This window comes from Cydia pomonella, chromosome 13 (assembly GCF_033807575.1).
Source record: "Cydia pomonella isolate Wapato2018A chromosome 13, ilCydPomo1, whole genome shotgun sequence".
NCBI lineage: Eukaryota > Metazoa > Arthropoda > Insecta > Lepidoptera > Tortricidae > Cydia > Cydia pomonella.
In genome coordinates, this window is record NC_084715.1 from 17,745,189 (window position 1) to 17,765,050 (window position 19,862).

The 19,862-nt window shown below is 35.0% G+C and overlaps 1 protein-coding gene and 1 long non-coding RNA gene across 3 annotated transcripts; both read right to left on the bottom strand.

The window, feature by feature from the left end:
- Positions 1-1,684: 1,684 nt before the first annotated feature.
- On the bottom strand, positions 1,685-12,724 carry LOC133524446 (uncharacterized). 2 transcript variants are annotated; one of them, XR_009800377.1, is made up of 2 exons: positions 8,795-12,724; positions 1,685-1,917 (listed from the first exon to the last, which is right to left on the bottom strand). It is a non-coding gene; the product is annotated as an uncharacterized LOC133524446 (long non-coding RNA). The 2 variants fall into 2 exon arrangements; XR_009800378.1 differs by lacking the exon at positions 8,795-12,724 and adding an exon at positions 7,574-7,711.
- Positions 12,725-13,609: 885 nt separating this feature from the next.
- On the bottom strand, positions 13,610-19,642 carry LOC133524444 (uncharacterized). The gene is made up of 2 exons (XM_061860484.1): positions 19,118-19,642; positions 13,610-14,338 (listed from the first exon to the last, which is right to left on the bottom strand). The coding sequence occupies exons 1-2, from the start codon at positions 19,624-19,626 to the stop codon at positions 14,323-14,325; spliced, it is 525 nt and encodes a 174-aa protein (XP_061716468.1). The 5' UTR covers positions 19,627-19,642; the 3' UTR covers positions 13,610-14,322.
- Positions 19,643-19,862: the final 220 nt, after the last annotated feature.

Here is a 19,862-nt window from a genome sequence, read left to right on the forward strand (position 1 = left end):
AATGGCGATATAAATATACAATGCAAAGACGTATTATTAGAATCGCGCTTATTGTACAGTCAGCGTCAAATACTTTGTAGCAGTCAAAGTGGCCAAAAAGTTCGGTACACCATACTAAATATATGGTGTACCGAACTATTTGGCTGCTTTGGTTGCTACAAAGTATTTGACGCTGACTGTACAATAATAACGCCACAGAATAAGTAATAGTACTACCATACAGAACAGAAACTTCCACCAAAACCAAAGTTCGACAGCCATTCAGGGACGACTCATGCTGTCCCTTTCTAATGTATGGCACTATCCCTCTCTGCTATTTAGGGTTGTCAAAATTCAAGTTATTATGTTATCTGTGGTTGTCAAAGGGACGTCAAGTTGTATCAAACCAAATTGCTCGTAGCAATGCTGAGCCTAACGGAACCCAGAATGCCCAAAAGGATCAGTTTCGCCCCCTGATCAAGAGACTATTCCTTACCATAATCTCTAGCGTCCCAGAAGCATATAAAAAAGTCTACCATTCCACTCCATTTTTGATGAATTATAATTTCATTTGTCGTGGCTTTGATGTGTACGCGGCTAGAGATATAGCAGTGTGAGAAAGTAACACTTGCTCTATTGAGAAGCTCATTATACATGTTGCGTTTACCTACTTACACAAACTACTTATGTATTAAGGAAACATTAAGACTAAATATAAAATTTTGGAACAACTAGCATTTTACTACCGGACCGGTACAGATGGACTCCAACCCGACTGCACCTTGTATGAGAGCCACGTTGCAGTTGGCATGCAGTCGGCGTGCAGTCCGTCTGTATCCGTCCTTATATGTATTTTGAGAACTTTATTACATACACAATTTAACTTATTTATAAACTTATTAACTTTTCAGTCTAACTAAATCACTTATATTATTCAATACACAAACATTCATTATTCTTAATATGACACTCATAGAATTGGATATAAATATATCCTACGCCGAGTCAGACGACGTAACGGTGCCATGCTGTTACATCGTCACCCAAATTCAATGTTTAACTTGTATTTTGTTTTCATGTATAGGTATTATTTCTTTGTATTGTATTTTATTTTGTAGTTTCACAATGCCTCGGTTTACTGTAGTTTAGTTATTCGTTTTAAAATACATAATGTACACGTACTTATATGTTTAATACAAGAGTAATTTCAAGCTGTCCCGTACGCATTTTATTTCGTATGTTAGGTTTCTAGTCATTATTTTATAAATTTACTGTGTCAGAATAAAAACTCCTATAAGTACCTGCATATCTGACGACCGGTCTGGCCTAGTGGGTAGTGACCCTGGCTATGAAGCCGATGGTCCTGGATTCGAATCCCGGTAAGGGCATTTATTTGCGTGATGAGCACAGATATTTCGTTCCTGAGTCATGGATGTTTTCTATGTATTTAAGTATTTGTATATTATATATATCGTTCTCTGAGTACCCACAACACAAGGCTAAGTCCCACGGTAAGATCTTGGCTTAACGTTGTGTAAGAATGTCCCTATAATAATATTTATTTATTTATATTTTCTGAAAAAAAATGTACTTATGGGAAAACGGTAAACAATTGCGTGAAATGCTCCATAAATAAAGACTTAATATTATAGACGGTAATAAGAGAGCTAACATTGTTGTTTTCTATAGTTACTTACATTCTTAAAAGCGTAAAATGTTTCGCCTTGTCTCTGTCAGCCAGCTTGTTAAAACTATCGGAACTACTTAGTTAACCTATTGAGCATTCGCTTATTCAATAAAATAAATAAATTTGGCTTCATCCTATAGTCGATGTATCTATATATCGATGACGGCAACCCTTCTTCCAAGAATCAATATTGAAAATCCGTCGCTGGTTCAATCATAGTTCAAGTACATCGATCATCTTCGTAGTTTATTCTGTAACAAAAAAAGAACTTATTGAAGTGTTCACTTCCTAGTTCTAAATAAAATCTCGAAGAAGAAATTATTTCTACCCAATTTATCGATTATTCATTTACATGATATGTCGTTTAGTTATCAATCTTTTAAAAATCTTTACAGTACATATGGTGCTACTTTATAGCACTAGTGCGAATATTAGCATATTACGTTACTGTGTCGAACATTTAAAGGGCCATATGTACTGTAAAACGTTGTACGATACATGTGCGAATAGGTAATTCGCAACTGGTGTCGATTAAAAACACTCCCTTCGGTCGTGTTTTAATTTATTACTCGTTTCGAATTTCTTAGTTTTCGCACTTGTATCGTAATGTACTATTCCTAAATCATTCTTCGAATCGGGCCGTTAGTCTAATATTATCTGGGATGAAGTACTTATAAGCTTGTTTAAATTTTAACCGACATTTCATGCCGTTGACAGAAGAATGACGTCACACTACATAGAGTATGATTCCAATTAGTATTTTCGTAATAATGAATCGTTTTTCAACCTCTTTAGCTAACTGATACATATACTTGATAATCAGTACAGAAAATTCTAACTGACTTTCATCTTATTGTCACTCAAACAAGTAAGAATTTATTAATTTATTAAATAATACATATTTTTGATTTTTAACAGCATATCAAGCTTTTATTCACATTTCAAGTATTATTTTGATACCCGTCAATAAGTTATCTAAATTTGTAGTGTTGTAAAAAACTCCCTGTATGTTAATTTACGTCATTTTTGCGTCAACGGCATGAAAAGTACGGGCCCTGGTTATAACGTGCATCGGGGTACCTTTGAAAGCGGGGTGATTTTTAAGGTTCCGTACCCAAAGGGTAAAACGGGACCCTATTACTAAAACTCCGCTGTCCGTCCGTCTGTCTGTCTTTCCGTCTGTCACTGTATCTCATAAACCGTGATAGTTAGACAAATAAATAAATAATAAAGCGATTTTTAATTTATTATCAATCAATCAATATAATCAGTTTAGAACACAATATTACTCGTATTGTGATCTGGCTTTACTTAAGGTGGTTCGACTAGGTTACCCAAAGCTTAAACCTCACTAGATGGCGCCACAATTGCAAATTTTGAGTTTTAATTTTTTTGTGGAGTAGTCTTTGGTATTTCTATACTGTAAATTACGTTTAGCGCACTCTTTAAATAAATATTGAACTATTAAAACAAACATTGAACACTTCATTGTACAAAAACTACCCCTTAATGTCGACAGAATGTTTCTTGACTCTATTTCTAACTATCACTCACACATTCAAACAGTCGTACTGGGATCCTTGTAGTAGACAATTTGGCACAGCGTGAGTAGGCTTCAATAGCGTTGCGGTATGTACGTGGAAATACATGCAAGAGGATGTGGGTTCGAGACTCATTATTTTTTTTTGTTATCAGTATTATCAAGTACCTATTATTAATAAATTATTTTATGAGAAATATGAGCGTTTTTCCATAAAAATATTAAAAATCTGATTCTCACACATCATGATATTTTTGGGTTCTTCCAACTCAGAATCACTAGCATGATCAATCCTCGTGCTATAAAAACCCGAAAATTTGTATTGAAATTTTAGTTTTACACTGAAATTTCTTTCACACTAAAATGTGACGTAATGGTATGGATATTTTAGGATATCTTTTTTTAATGCTAGGGTGGAGAAGATTCTAAGTAGAATGAACCTAAGAAAGTCCAAATTTGTAAGTCAGATTTTCCGGTATTTTTTTCAGGAAAAAACGCTTTGTCCCTTACTGCCCAGCCTTTAAAAAAGTAGGTACTATTTTACAGTAGAATTAAAACCTTTTTTTACGATACATTTAATTAAATTACAGTGAGTTACAAAATCGCATGGCCTTCTATTTATAACCATTATAAAAAGAAATGAGATATTTACCATGTTTGTTTATATTATTGATTTCCCGATATTTTGACACAACTAGAAGTTTCATTCGACATTTCATTCAACGGATCACATCATATCCAATTTATGTGTTTATGTATTGCATTGTTTTCTACCTAGTTGGTTATTAAATTCTGTTACTGCAATAATCTTTATCTACATAAAATATACCAACGAAAGTTTAATAAAGTATATATTATAAAATAATAAGTAAAATTAAGTACACAAAAATCACATATGACAATATCATTCAAAATCGCCTCCTCTGGCTTTGACACAGGCCCTGAAACGACGAGGCCAGTCATCAATAGCGGCACGCACGATTTTTATGTCTAACTCCGTCACTGTCTTAACTATGGCCCGCTTGAGGGAGTTAAGATTGGTGTGGGGTTTAGCACAGGCTTTCTCCTCAATAACCTGCTATATGGTATAATCCAGGGGGTTAAGGTCCGGGCTGGAGGACGGCCAGTCTTCGTGGGCAACAAAGTCAATTTTGTTCCTTCGAAACCAGGCTTGAGTTGTTTTTGCCTTATGTGCAGGAGCTGAGTCTTGTTCAAAGATCCATGGCTGGTTTTGAAATAGGGTGTGGCTTAAGGGCTTCACTATTGGTTCGAGAACGGTTTCCAGTTTCCGGTTTTCACACCTTTTTCACAGAAATGAATCTGTGTTACCCCTGAGTATGACACACCCAAAATCATGTTTGGCGGGTGCCCACATTTGTGCAACGCAATAGGGTTGTTTCCATCTACAAATCTTAGGGCATAATTGTATCCCAATAAATTATTTTGGATTATAAGAACACGTTAAACTACTTTTAGGGGACCTGTAATGACCATATTTTTGTAAATATTGAATTTAAAATATCTTTTGACACACGTCACGTGACCAAACTCGAAACGTCATTGAAGATTCTGATAACGTCACACTCTCGGATTGACACTGTTGACAGTTAGGCGATTAACAACAAATGACAAATATCAGTTGACAGTTCGTGTCTTCTACGTGTGTATGTAGTTATGTGTCAAACCATAAACTGTGACGTCACACAATTTTCAAAGAGCGTTTTGGGCGCGAAAGCATCTGTCAAAATATATTTTGTTAATTTAACATATTTAAAGCCGTTTTTAGTATAAAAGCTGAATTTTAAGGCAACTTTTAGTTAATATAGAAAGTAATACAAGCGTTTCAAAAAATTGGAATACGATTCTCTTTTAGGCCCCAATTCATTATAGATACGACGAGATAAGCGTTATGTGTGGTATATAATTATAGCTCACAAATCCACCACATTATGCCATTTTTTATTTTTTCAGTAGCATTTGTTTTAACGGGAATAAAGAGGTTGCAAATCGAGTAACAGAACTTCAGAACAGATATCATTTGATATTTACCAGTCGCTTTTCGGTGAAGGAAAACATCGTGAGGAAACTGGACTAATCCCAACAAGGCTTAGTTTTACCCTCTGGGTTGGAAGGTCAGATGGCAGTGGCTTTCGTAAAAACTACTGCCTACGCCAAATCTTGGGATTAGTTGTCAAAGCGGACCCCAGGCTCCATTCAGCCGTGGCAATATGCTGGGACAACGCTAGGAAGAAAGAAAGAAATCGAGTAACAGAACTTAGTAACCAACTAGGTATAATAGTTATGATGTAAATGTCCATATCATGTTGGAGTCATATATTAGCCAACTAATTATTCAAGATCAATACACTTAGCTCCCTTAGGTATTCGCCTAAGTACAATCTCGGGCAAAATTGAGTTTTATAAAAATTAACTAGTTTCTAGGTCATATTTTCTATGAATTGGTCATTTTTGTAGACTCCAGTTACACTTTTCCTGGTTTTTCGCGGACCAGAATATCGATGATTTTTGTAACTTGATTTAGACGTCGCTATCATTTTCAATCCAAAAACACATAAAATCACAATTCAGAACATGCGGCAGCGTTGTTTTCTATCAAGTACGTCAAGCACCAGGGCAGCTACCGGGAAAATCCAAATTCGTCAATTTCGGGCATTTTTCTCTGTCACTCTAATTACGTCTTAGTGAGAGTAAAAGAGAAAGATCCCCGCAATTTGCGAATTTAGGTTTTCGCGGTAGGCCCCCAGGTCCTGTCAAGTTTCAGCAGTGTTGCCAGGCGAGCGGAAGAGAATTATCGTACTTGGGTGTCAATATTATTGTACCGTTGAAAAAAATATCGTACGCCAATCAAAAAGGCAGCCCCTAAAAATGTCTAGCAAAATAAGCTTAAATTTCCAATTAATAATAAAAAAAAGACAATTTTCGTCTAAATTGCGCAAAAAATCTGTTTATGTTTGTGTATTTTTGGGATAGACTCAAACAGTATACAGGAAATTGAGACATTTTAAACTTTAAACTTACACCAAGGAGCCGAACACCCAAAAGATAGTAATTTTAGCCTATTTCTGAGAGAGTGTCATATTTTGCTTCAAATTACTAGACTTTTAAGGTGGCATCATCCAAGGGCTGAAATTATAGTACTTTAGTGTACGATAATGCTCTTTGGAACATTATGTCATACCGGCGCCCAAATTATCGTACATGTACGACAATTATCGTACGCCTGGTCACACTGAGTGTCAGTGTCGACAGAGTCAGCTAAAAACGCGTCAAACATCGCAACGTCGCGCCGATGGCCGTCCGAAGCATGGAGTGGCAACGCCGCAATGTATTTGTACACGACATTTGTCACACACACATGAGTAAAATTTATAAAAATATAACGTTGATTATTGCATGATTTCTGTATGAAACAAAGTTTTTCTATTAATTTAGCGCGAATGAATATTCGAAAGTAGATAGATGCGCAACTATTTATGTAATAATATTGTGTAATTAATTAATAAATAGCGATTGTTTTTTGTATGAAAATCGAACCACCTTAACAAAAAATACGATTTGTATCTCTATCAGTACTTATTAAAATTTCAATTTTTGATATTTATCGCATCATGCATCTTTGATATTTTATGGTTCATACATCTAAGTACTTGAGTACTATTTTATCTATTATTTAAAATTAAAAACTACTGAAGAAGTCAGTTTTACAAGAAGTTACATTTGATTATATGGCAACTACAAAAGTATTAAAATTAAAAGTCTTATTAATTAGCTTCTAAACGGCGCAACAGTATCATATCATCACGCGACAACAAAAACTCACTAATTATAGCCTGTCTGATTTCTAAGATCACGTTTACCATACATTTACTATGGCGTACTTGATCTTCGAAAAACGGAGAGACCACAAGTTCAGGGCCATCAAGAACCGTACTTGTATCAAAACAAGGTAGTTTTTTTGCGATTTTTGAGTACTGGTTGTCACCTGACATATGTGTAAAGATTTTGTACAAAAGTTTCGTTCACATCAGGTCAATAAACGTAAGTTAGGTATGTATTTCTTGTACAAGGTTGGTTTGAAATGTGAACAGGTTCATTATCATAATACTGAGAAAAATAAAGACAGATTTTTACTTAGTGTAGGTACCTATTGCAGATACAAATTTAACATTTAACATCCTTCTTCTCGCTTATTTTGTAAATTAAGTATTATTTCATAACAAATCAAGATCATGTTAATGAGCCAAGTAGTATGTTGTTGATTTTTCCTTTGGAAAAACTTGTTTCTGTTGATCAACATAAACACTTTATTTTGCATTTTATTAGGAAATGACAAATTAAGAACTCACTCTTCGCACGTAAAACACTCATTTTCGAGTAATATCCTGCCATGAGCACAAACTTTCTTTCCATTAATTATTACTGCTGTAATGCTTCTCTTCATCCTTCTAACTTTTTTGACATGATTAACTTTTGTAAGCTCACTTTGGTTCAGTATAGGGATCGGAGGTAGTTGATTGTTTGATTCACTAATAGCGTTCGTGGACACTGTAGTTGCTTCTTTGACATTTCGATATAACGGATCACACGCGACGGAAGAAATCGCTATGACGCATAGCAGAAGGATTGGCTTCATTGTTACGTGTGGCCACGGCTACTTTTGCCACCAGACTGCAAACTTGCAGCCGTAACTTCGCTCATGGCGAAAATTACATACGTAAAAGGATTATATTGGCGTCAATGTTTGCGGCTGTGGTTGCCGCTGGGTTTGAAGACTGGGTTAATTTACTAACGTTATAAATACGTTATAATGTAAAAAACATGCAATATTGTAAAATTTACATAATTTTCAACATCGCAAACTGCGAACGCGTCTCCGTTTCAGCTTAGGCAAAAACGATTTCGTATATTTGTTTCGCTGTTCAGCTCTGTTCTCATCTACATGTCGAATTGCTCAACAGATTCTAGTGTTATTTTATATGAAACTGTTTTGTCGATTCACTTTATAATATTGTTCAAATGGCGGAGTCATGGGGGCCTAAAGTACCAATGAATAGCGGTAGAGTTATTGGGAGCTATTGAAAGAATACATCGGCACCGATGACCGGATGTACGCAAGCGGTCATAAATTCATAATGCACTGCTCAAAATTACACCAGTAATAGATAACCGTATGCACATGCCACTCGATAGTAAAACTTTTGAGCTTCTCGGATATGCGTTATCTACAAACTTTTGAGAAATATTTGATTTTTTTTTATTCAATCGCCTGTCATTAACTAAATAAATTTCAAAATGATTAATTTATGGAAAGTGTTTACATATAAGTATCAGCTTGGACGTAATGTATAAACAAACGTAGACATTTGTGACATTTGTATAAACAAATACTTTAAAAATATGTTCTTGGCAGTTAAGTGAAGATTATGTGTGCGTAAAACAGGTATAAAAATAGAACAGCAACAATTAAATTTTGTTAACGATCTTCTTATATTTATTTTAAGCAATCGACTAAGTAACAATTATAGGTTTTTCTAAAATACTTATAAAGTAAATATTTTAATACGTACTCTTTACACGTGAAACACTCTGATCCAATTGCTATCTTATTTGAAGGACATTTAGTTGTAAAAATATGTCTTCGCACTCTTCGTTGTCCATTTCTGTACGGTTTTTTAGCTATTTGTGTTGTGCGCACTATGTTTCCACTCGGTAAAACTGTTTCTAAATCACTGTGAATTATTTTGTCTGGTTCAAGTGAGTTAATTTGCGTTGCATTTTTATCAAATTCTTCATTTATACGATTAGGCACACCAACGCTTGGCGCAGTTTTATACTGGTTATTTTTATTTATTTCTTCACTCGCGTTCATTTTCCTTTTATGAATTTCGTTTACTGGTTGACTCGCGATAAGGTGCGCGAATGTAGCCACGCAGAAGGCACAAATAAGAGGCGACGTCATGATAGTATGTGATCAGCTTTACGGCTATATTATAACTGGTCTTGCTCGGAGCGATCACGGCTTTATATGAAAACTCATGAGTAAAAACAACAAGTGTTAATTTTAATTGGATTTATGGTATTTACATAATGGTATTGTCAAGCAACTATTACTATTGAAAACTTAGGAAATATGTAGGTAAATTTTGACACCGTCCCCGAAATTTTTAAATTAAAAGTCTGGTATATTATATTGTGTCAATATGGCGTAAAATATGTCATCGTTTTTCCCCTGGACTCTTAGTAAAGGTACAGGGTGGCCACGTCATACAACGGAAATCATTTTAGTGTCATGTGCGCCCGACCTATCTGAACACGCATCAATGTGTTTGTAAGTGGTTAGGACAATCAGTCTTTGAAAACAAAATGGCGTTACCATCGCAATTAATTTCATAACGAGACAGAAGCATAGTGGGAACTAAACATGAATTATTCTGTACAGGAAAATGTAGGATCATAAAATTGTATGAGGTTTTAGGAAACCTAAGGTACTTTTTCCGTGTTTTGTACTCAGTCTCATTTTAAGATATACATATTCATTAACCGAATTCAAGAAACCTGGCTAGTCAAATTCTATCTTGCAGAGAAACATCGAGCTTAGCTTGCTCAATTTTCCTTTGGGTGTCTGTCTAAAAACCCGTATGGGGTCACTAACCACCCCGCCTCTGTGCCGTACTTATGTAATCATTGAGGGCCTACTGCGAACCACGTTCGATATGTTGCCTCTCTATTGCACTTATAAATTCGTACGTTAGTGTGACAGGGAGGCACCACGTCGATCGTGGTTCGCGGTAGGCCCGCAAGTATATAACATTACTCAAGGAATTTGATTTCTGCACCATTTCGCAAAGTCGCCATCAGATATATCGGAACAGCCGAGGTGCACTCCGAACATCATGCACTCTAACAAATACATAATGAATTCACGCAACCTGTAAATAGTAAACAGTCGCCTGAAGTCCAGGAACCCTTCCTACAATATTGCGTTGACTCATTCAAAAGATAAAGATATGATAGTTTATTATTCAAGTAGGCATATTACAATGCGCTTATGAATGTCAAATAAAGTTACACCGGCTCTAACCCTACACCTCTGATCCGAGAAGATTTAAATCCCCGCTAAGACCCCCGATAAAAAGAAGACTACAACGCTAACCGGGAGTGGACGCAACTATGGACTACTGCTATGAATGGAAAGTTTGGATCGGGGATTATTCTGGGTAAGAAAATAGATGAGTTTGAACTGCTGAGGCGGACATGGTGTAACCTTAATGGATTGCGCACCGGCCACAGTCGCTGTGTCCTATATAAATATCGTTGCCGCTGGGTGGAGACTCCTGCCTGTCACTGTGGTGCCGAGGAACAGAGTAGTCCGACATATTTTCCAAGAGTACCCATCTTCGTTGTAGTGGAGGCCCCCTGGAAGACATGATTAAACTGAACGACTGTTAATTCTCTGGAGTTAGGTGATTTATCTATACGAGTATCTATATAATATGTATAATGCCATACGATTAAATAAATAATGTACTCAAACGCCTTGACAGTAGAGGCGTGTTCAAATATTTATGAGCGCCTTGGCCGCTCCGATAGGTCTGATGGCGACTTTGTCAAAGTGAAAATCAATATGAACACTGATAGAAATCTCATATTTTTGTTATTGTCAGAATGTACAAAATGACACAGTTCAAATTCCTTGGTAGTATATGAATATTTTATCAATTTTGATGGCATAGAAACGTGGTAATTTTTGAAAATCTTCGTCTTAAATTGGATACGATTTATTTATTACTTCTATTGACGGCACATCTATATAAGAGTAGGTAAGTAGAAGCGGAAATTGGCAATCATAAGTCTAAAACATCGACTCAGTTCAAGAGTATATTTTGTAATATGTTTGAGTGGGTGTGTCATTATTCAAGGGCCCCACTGATTTCCAGTTCAATAAAAAGGAGCATTAAGGTTCCTCCTTCAAAATACCGTAAAAATAAGTTACTCTGAACCATTTTTTATATTAAATATGACAACTTTTGAGTAGAAAAAAAAAATAACAAGCTACAAGGCATGGGAAATGATGTGGTTTTTCTGGAAATCTATTTTAATTTAAAAAAGTGTAGAAAAAAAATCTTGAAATTAACCCTATTTCTTTCAGTTGTATCTTTATGAATACTGCAACTTTTATCGAAAATTTATGAAACTTTACAATCTTTCTGACAAAACACTATATTATAATGATTTGGTTTTCTTGCTTTTTGCAAATTCATAAAAATATGCCTCAAATGCTAAAAAAATAAGCCTAAATCCCGCCTAGGTTCCTGCCTACCACTACCCCGCTCTCGTCCGTAAAGTCAGTGCGGGGCAAGTCGTGTTGCTAGACGGACCTGTGCGCGAGCAAGTGAAATTCTATTTCAAACGTATAGTTCTGCGCGCTCGATCTTTTGCAGCGGGTGGTGCGGTAAGAGGTATCAGCTCCGGCCACACGCGCGAGGTCGTTGGCGTCGGGTGCAGCCTTAAGATAGTACGGCTCCTTAGCCCGATTTAGAAGAAGAAGAAGTTATTGTTTCTATCCCTCCCCCCACTTTTATATCGCCATTTTTAGTTTTTATAAATTTTCATTTAAACTGTGAAACCTACAATAAAAATGTCTAGAAGTATACTCTCCATAAAATTCTCTACAATATTGTCTTTGGTAATATTTTGTTATAACTTATAGTTTATGGTTTTCATATTATGCTTCTATTTATTCTTATAAACCTAAAATCTATAGGCATGCAAAGTTTCGTGCTTTCTGCCAGATGGGACCATAGTTGAGAGTAAGGAGCGGCACTAAGAGGAAAAATAGGTACCTATTATTCTATGAATTTTATGGCATCAGTCTATATAAGTCTAGCTAGATAAAAGGATATCATAGTTGGTAATTTGGGTTAGTATATGGAGATGGATAAAAACACAAAAACAAACCTTTCTTTAAAAAAATGGTGTATTTTTACAACAAAAACAATTGTTTTAGAATTCAGCTTGACATAACAAAACAGTCATATTTGGCCATTCCATGTATATTCTACTATCAATTAACACACAACACACAACCTTTACTAATGATTACTAGTGCGAGTATAACAAACAAAACAAAGTTTATACCTAATTAAGAAATGTAAAATCTTAATAATTGTAATAACTTAATTTGAATTCCAAACATTAATTGTGATAACTTGACAATAAAATTAAAAATAATACTTTACACAGGCAAGCAAATTGCTCAAAATCCATTCAATCTAGGTATGTTATCCCAGCGATCAAAGCGCTGGTGAAACCTACACAAAAACAAATTACGTAAATTATGAATATATTTTTCAGTACATATCTTACATAAGGACAGAATTCTTATTAAGAACATCACGATTAAATTATATAATATTTACAATAACTTCATCATAAGGCCTTTAACATCTTGACAGATGATTTATACAGCGTTTACAATGACTTAATTCTCTAGAATACATTTGATACTTGCACGGAATTAATGACGTAGTGACAGATCAAAACGTGAGACACACATATGCAATGACAGTATGTTACCGTTTTCGTGAATTGCCAAAATATTTTATTCAAATGTGTCTCTTGTAACAAGACCGTGAAGTTGCTTTTCGCAGATTTATATTTTGTATACCTACTTATTTTGTAAAAGGAATATTCACTACATCTGTACGATTACATTTAAACTGTATGCTAAGTGATTTAAGGTATATTTTCCCTAAATGTTCAGATTTTATGATCATCCTGTCTGTGCAGATATTATTGTCTCGTTGTGTGGTCAGATTTAATTGAAAAACCACTGCTCATATATTTATGGCGAATTGGATGTTCAGATGTTATTGACCTCATTTACTGTAAAGAATTTATTGAAATTTATTGCTGCTCAGAAATATTTGAGTACCTCGGCCGCTCCGATATATCTGATGGCGACTGTCCCATAATACTTATTTATTAATACTGAAAATTTATAAATTATAGAGAGCATCTTGTTATACATTTTTCAACAGTATAGCAAAAAAAATGGCACACGATATCACTTATGAGCAAATTATTTTCTGCCCTGTTAACATTCACACACACATATGTATACACTTACTTTTGGTATTAAATACATTACCGACTAGTTGAAGTACTTACATTCAAATAATTATATATTATGATTAATTAATGCCGAGTTTCTTGCCGGTCCCATATTGGGATACCCTCCTACAATTTAGAAGGGATTTAAATATTCTCGGGTCAGAGGTGTAGGATTACTGCCGGTGCAGCTTTATTTGACGTTCGCGCATTGTAATATGCCTACTTAGAAAATAAACTATCTTTATCTTTAATGTCAAAAATAATCAAAATTGTCTTCGTTGTACGCAAATTATTTATAGTATATTTAGACGTTTGGTAAGCCGGCGGTGTGTAGCAGATAGATATTTACATAAATTTACAGTATCAGAATTAAATGAAGTCGTTGGCCAACCAAAATTAGTCCTGCTGTACCAAATAACCGAACGCCATCAAACACAACGGCTAAATTAACTAAACTGTCCACGTTGGTAAGTCTTCTTTTGTTTTCTCCTGCTGTTGACTGTATTTTTTTACTCCAATTTAGCATCAGCATCGAATATACAAGGTGGCCAAAAAATATGTGCATTCCCATTGCCAGGGAGGTTTTCGGATTATACTGAGCAACTTTTACTATGGGATGAAATAGCGAAAAAAAAATTTTTACCCTCCCATAGAAAATGGCCAGCTAAAATGTATGAAACAGCCACAATGTTTTTTGTGTCGGCTAAAGTTACCAAATATATCGTAACACACCTTTGTACCACAAAAATGTTTCGCCAAATAGCTCTTCACTTCATAGTTTCATCGGTTACAAAAATGTTTCGCCAAATAGCTCTTCACTTCATAGTTTCATCAGTTTCATCAAATAGGTAACATTATAAAGATAATGGTTGTTCTTTAAATGGCACTGGTAACAAAATTCACGTTTCGTAGTAAATGTAGATCGCCACCGCTTTTAAAGCTGTTCTAGTCTTGTAACACCGATGCCATTGCTCATATGTTGTTAGCAATCCCCCGTTCTGAAACAAAGAAAAAAAAAGATGAATTGATGGTAATTTTAACTGTAATATAAGTAAATGACAACACATTGCACATGGTAAAGGGGCCCACTGATTACCAGCTGGCCGGACGGGATCGGCCTGTCAGTTATTCGCAAAAGCTGACAATCGCGAATAACTGACAGGCCGATATCGTACAGCGAACTGGTAATCAGTGGGCCCCTAAGACTACAAAACAGGCAATCTACTACGGATGGAATATCGAGACAAGTCCTTGTGTTGGTTTAACGATACATTTGTAATTAAGTATAGTATTGTGATCTAATTACTTAAATAAATAAAATTAAAATAAATAAATAGAGAAGATGAAATTTTGCCATGCAAATATGTAAATAAATAGGTATGTACTGTACTTATTAAAAGAGCATTATTATGTTTTTGTTTTTATTGTACTGTCTAAGGCAGTAGGTATTATGAGTAGCTACTTGTGTTAAATTTGGATAGCAGAAGTCGATTGCCATAAATGTCTTACGTAAGAGTTATTAACAACATCAGTGAAGTAAACTTTCTGTGAACTATTGGGTCATTACCTATGAAATTGGCGTTTTTGTTCACAAGTATTAGTCATGTCATAGTTTATTTATTTTAATAGTAACTTCGAAGTATTTTTTGAGTTCATTAGTGCGCTACATAACAACGATCTTTCATACAATTATTGGCTACTTTTATTGTTTTGTGTATTCAGAATACCGCCCTGAAAACAGCTCTTTTCATGTGCTGCCGGCTCGAGTATTAAAATGACTTATATTTTTCCGACGGGACAGATTAAAAAAAAATATGAGATAGAAAATGTGCCTTAAAAAATTTCTTTGGTTTGAAAATGCCATCACGAAATAATCCGCAAAATTAATTGTATGAAAAGTCGAATTTCGTTAAAGTTCTCCATACAAAACGCCAATTTCATACGTAATGATCTAATATTTGTCACAGACATGACTGCGATTAAATTCGCTTCGGTTACTGGTAAACGGTGACACACACATCATTATATAAGTATTGAATAATTATTCGTCATGTGCGATTGATAAAGTCATACATGTAATTAATTATTTATTACTTTATTTTTGCTAAACGAGACTTTAACGCATACAACATAGCGAAAAACACTTTCGAGAAATGTTCAATAACGCTGTGATGTTTGTTAAAATAGTTTGTGAAAATTGAAAATATCCTGAATGCAGTTTTTGATGTGTTTGTAAAAAGAAACAGCGACTCGATCATCCATAATAATGAACCATTTTCTTTGCATGCAATGAGTAGGTATCTACTGCATTGTATTTTATCTCGGAGAACAAATTTAATTTGTTTTGTTTGATATAATTAACGTCATCTCCTCAATCAATGTCAAAAAGTCTTACTATGACAGTTATTAGCGAGTGTTTATGTCTGTTTAGACTTGAATAAACTTCACGATTATTTTGGTCAAGATTATAAGAGTATTCAGTTATGATACTGTAAATTTATTTAACCTCTTAAAGCCTACTGTGCATTACAATGTACACTCCGTTTCAATCTAATTAGAACCTTTCATAAAGCATCAAGTAGCATTTATTTAGTTCCATTGCTTTCTCAATCAAACTGAATTTAATTCCAATAGACTATACCACTAGATGTTAATCAAAAATATGTTTTTACAGTACATATGGGGCTACTTTATAGCACTAGTGCGAGAAGTAGCATATTACGTTACTGTGTCGAACATTTAAAGGGCCATATGTACTGTAAAACGTTGTACGATACATGTGCGAATAGGTAATTCGCAACTCGTGTCGATTTAAAACACTCCCTTCGGTCGTGTTTTAATTTATCGCCACTCGTTTCGAATTTCCTATTTTTCGCACTTGTATCGTAATGTACTATTTTATGACCGGTCTATTCTCGTGGAAAAACAACTGCTCAGTTTCAAAAAAAAATTTTTTTTATTATTGTATGTATAATAGTTTGCAAGGTGAAAATAAACGATATTTAATTTAATTTATTTAATTTAAAGGTTAGCTGAAAGAGATCCCTTCAGGGGATAAGTTCGCCTTTTTACACATTTACTGTATTTTCTCTGTGTTATGTACTTGTTTTGTGCAATAAAATGTTTTACTACTACTACTACTACAACTGCACAGAAACATGCAGTTGTAAAAGTAGTAGTAAAACTGTGACGTAAGGCACAGAAACGTGATCACTCACAATAGGCCTCATAAGAAGCCACAAAATCACTCAAAGAGCAATGGAGCGAGCTATGCTCGGAGTTTCTCTGCGTGATCGAATCAGAAATGAGGCGATCCGCAGGTGAACCAAAGTTGTCAATATAGCTCAGAGAATTGCCAGACTTAAGTGGCAGTGGGTGGGCCACATTGCTCGCTGAACCGATGGCCGATGGGGTAGATAGTTTTTCGAGTGGCGAGCACGTACCGGAGGAAGAAGCGTGGGAAGGCCCCAGACTAGATGGACAGACGATCTAGTTAAAGTCGCGGGAAACCGTTGGTCGAGGGCAGCGATTAACCGTTCGTTATGGAGATCCTTACAAAGGCCTCCCCGCCTTTGTCCAGTGTGGACATCTTCCGGCTGAGATGATGATGACTACAACTGTCTGGGCACTAATCATCTCTCTTGTTAGAAGGGAATTAGACGATAATGTTGTTTACAACCTCAAGTACATACCTAAGCCTGCATGAGTAATTTCCATAATTCATTACTAGGTATTGGTTAAGTACTGCTACCTATCAAACGTTACTAGTTTGTGTGTCTAAGCAAAAGCATAAGAACGTTGTAAATTCATTATTTACGATCACTAATTACACTAATCAACATTGATTAACGTCTAGAAGTGCGGCGCCATCGTATTGTTTTTTTATATCATACCTATTGCATGTTGCCTACTTTTGCACTTTGAATGGCTTTTAAATGTTAGTTGTAACAACGGTCACACGTCATTTTGCTCGTTACATCCATGCGAAGGTCTCTTAAGAGCGTGTGCGTTTCAATTACTAATAAATGAGGAAAAATCTATTTTTACGAACTATGTTGTAAGCTTTAAAAGAAGTCGATCGTTATAATACTATTCAACACAAAAATAATCTACAATAAGTCAAAAAAATTCATACAAGTTTTTATCGCCGTCTGCACTTGACTATTAAAGAGTACAAACTATATGAGGTTGCGTTGTTTTGTCGCCGAGTTCTTATGGACACCTTCTATATCCATGTGGCATGTGCTTTAAAAATGGCTTTCAAATTTTGAAGACAACTTACATAATATTTAGTACCTCACTAAAATAATATATGTGCTGCATTTATCATTGTCCTGTACACGCTGTATTATTTTGTGACTTGTGACTCTCCAACATTTAAATAGTTGGTCAATGGCCTACAATTAACATTTAAAGGGAATTTCCCGACCAACCATCTTGATGACGGAGAGCAAGGTTGATGAATTCATGTTGTGCGAGGTCAGAATGCAGTCATCTATTCATCTAAATTTGTTTCTAATAAGTGTTTTTAAATTAAATTTCCTAATTTAAGACAATGTGGATGGAACAAATGATCTCCATTGGAATTACACAATAAGGACCTGTCTCACAATGTCCAAGTAAAGTGTTGGCAGTTAATTAACAAATTAATTAATTGCCAGATAATACTTCCTGCAAAACTTAGCACTTTATGCACCAGTTAAGCTTATTTGAAAATTGTGAAATGCCAAAGATGACTTTATTCGTCAGATAAGCAGCAAGTAGCACTCAGGACTTTACTTAGATATAAAAAAAATCATTTATTTCATAAATACGCAATAAGATCGGATTCGACGCATACTGCCAGATACGCAAAATAATTTTTGTTAGTAACAGTAAAATAATTCTTACTAACGTAGGGTACGTTAGTAACAATTAATTCAATTATGAAACAGGCCCTAAGTGGTAAAAACTTTGGAGGCTTAATTAAACGGTGGTGACTGTTTGCACATACCTATACATGACGGTCATGATTATGATCGCCTCAAATTCTAATTTGGGTCACCTATAATATCCTTTATTGAACATAGCCGCAATTGAGATATCGCGATTCAAATGTTAAATATTTAGAAATAAATTTAGAGAACGTTTCTATACTTACCCAAAATAGTACCTATTTGTTAAGGAGAGAAGCTGCAGTTTTCCTTAAGCAATCTTTATATTAACCACTTAATTAACTGACCGCAGTTATTTTAATGCTCATTTACAGCAACTCAATAGTTAAATGATTTGTAATTCTATTCTATTATATAATTATAAATGTGACTTATATCATAAATGGAGTAACGGATATTCCCATTTCTTGAGAATTTACTGTGTATCATGAATGACATGTTTAAATATTTAGATTCTATTTTTGTACTATTATTTATACTGATTGATCATGATATTGACTGACTATATCGATACCTACATTTCTTGAATGTACACTACTTAGTGTAAAACTTGTGAAATGTTATCACTTATGTTCATAGCCGAGTTTTTTTAACATTACAGCTAGGCACTAATCAAACAGTATTTAAATTAGTAATAACAATTCTTAACTTTATGTCAAATATAATAACTAGTCAATGTGACAATCACATTAACAAGAGTTTCACATAACCGCAATATTAGTACTCTGTGAAGTTTTTTTGAGTTTATCCACATGATGATTGGATACCTATTATATAGTAAATATATTTATTTATCTGCAGAATAACAAACCCAAAATGCAAAAATATTCAAAAGGAACTTACTCTTCACACGTCTCTCTTGGCATGCAAATCCCGTTAATTCTGATTTTTCCTTTTGGACACATCCGAGGCATAACGCTGCGTTTCATCCTTTTCTTTAATCTATCACTGGGCACTGATTCCATATTCAACTCCATAGGTAACTGAGATATTCCTTTTTCATCTTGCGGTATTTGTATTTCCAATCTAGGGTCCATATCGCTTGTAGAAACACCAATTTCACTCGCGATCGATTTATCTGATTGAATCGGAATGGCTACGACTAACGCTGACGCGCAAAGGCACAGAATGACAGTAATAGGCCACATGGTTGTTTTGGAGTTCTTTGGAGGACGTGTGCTCTGGTCGCGTGCTACGACGTGAATGTCTCTACACAGAGCCTTGCCTGGTTTTATGTAAAAGAGGCGCGTGCGCGGGCGCCGGCTTTCCTTGTGATGTGACGAATTCAGAAGGAAACGGATTTTCCAAAGACTAGTGGTACTTGGGAAATCATTTATGGGTATCATTTGCATTATAAAATGATAATGACGTAAATGGATACCATAGTTGAGAAAATTGCATAATGATTTTTAAATCCCATTGAATCCCTATTGGCTCTTCCATACGGTCAACGTCAGAATAGCAAAAATGTATGAAACGGTATCCCCATAATAAAAGTTGCTTAGTATGACCTATATATTCACCCCGTGAATTATTGCAGATGACTAAATTGATACCCTGTATTACGTAAATACTTATAATATGAATT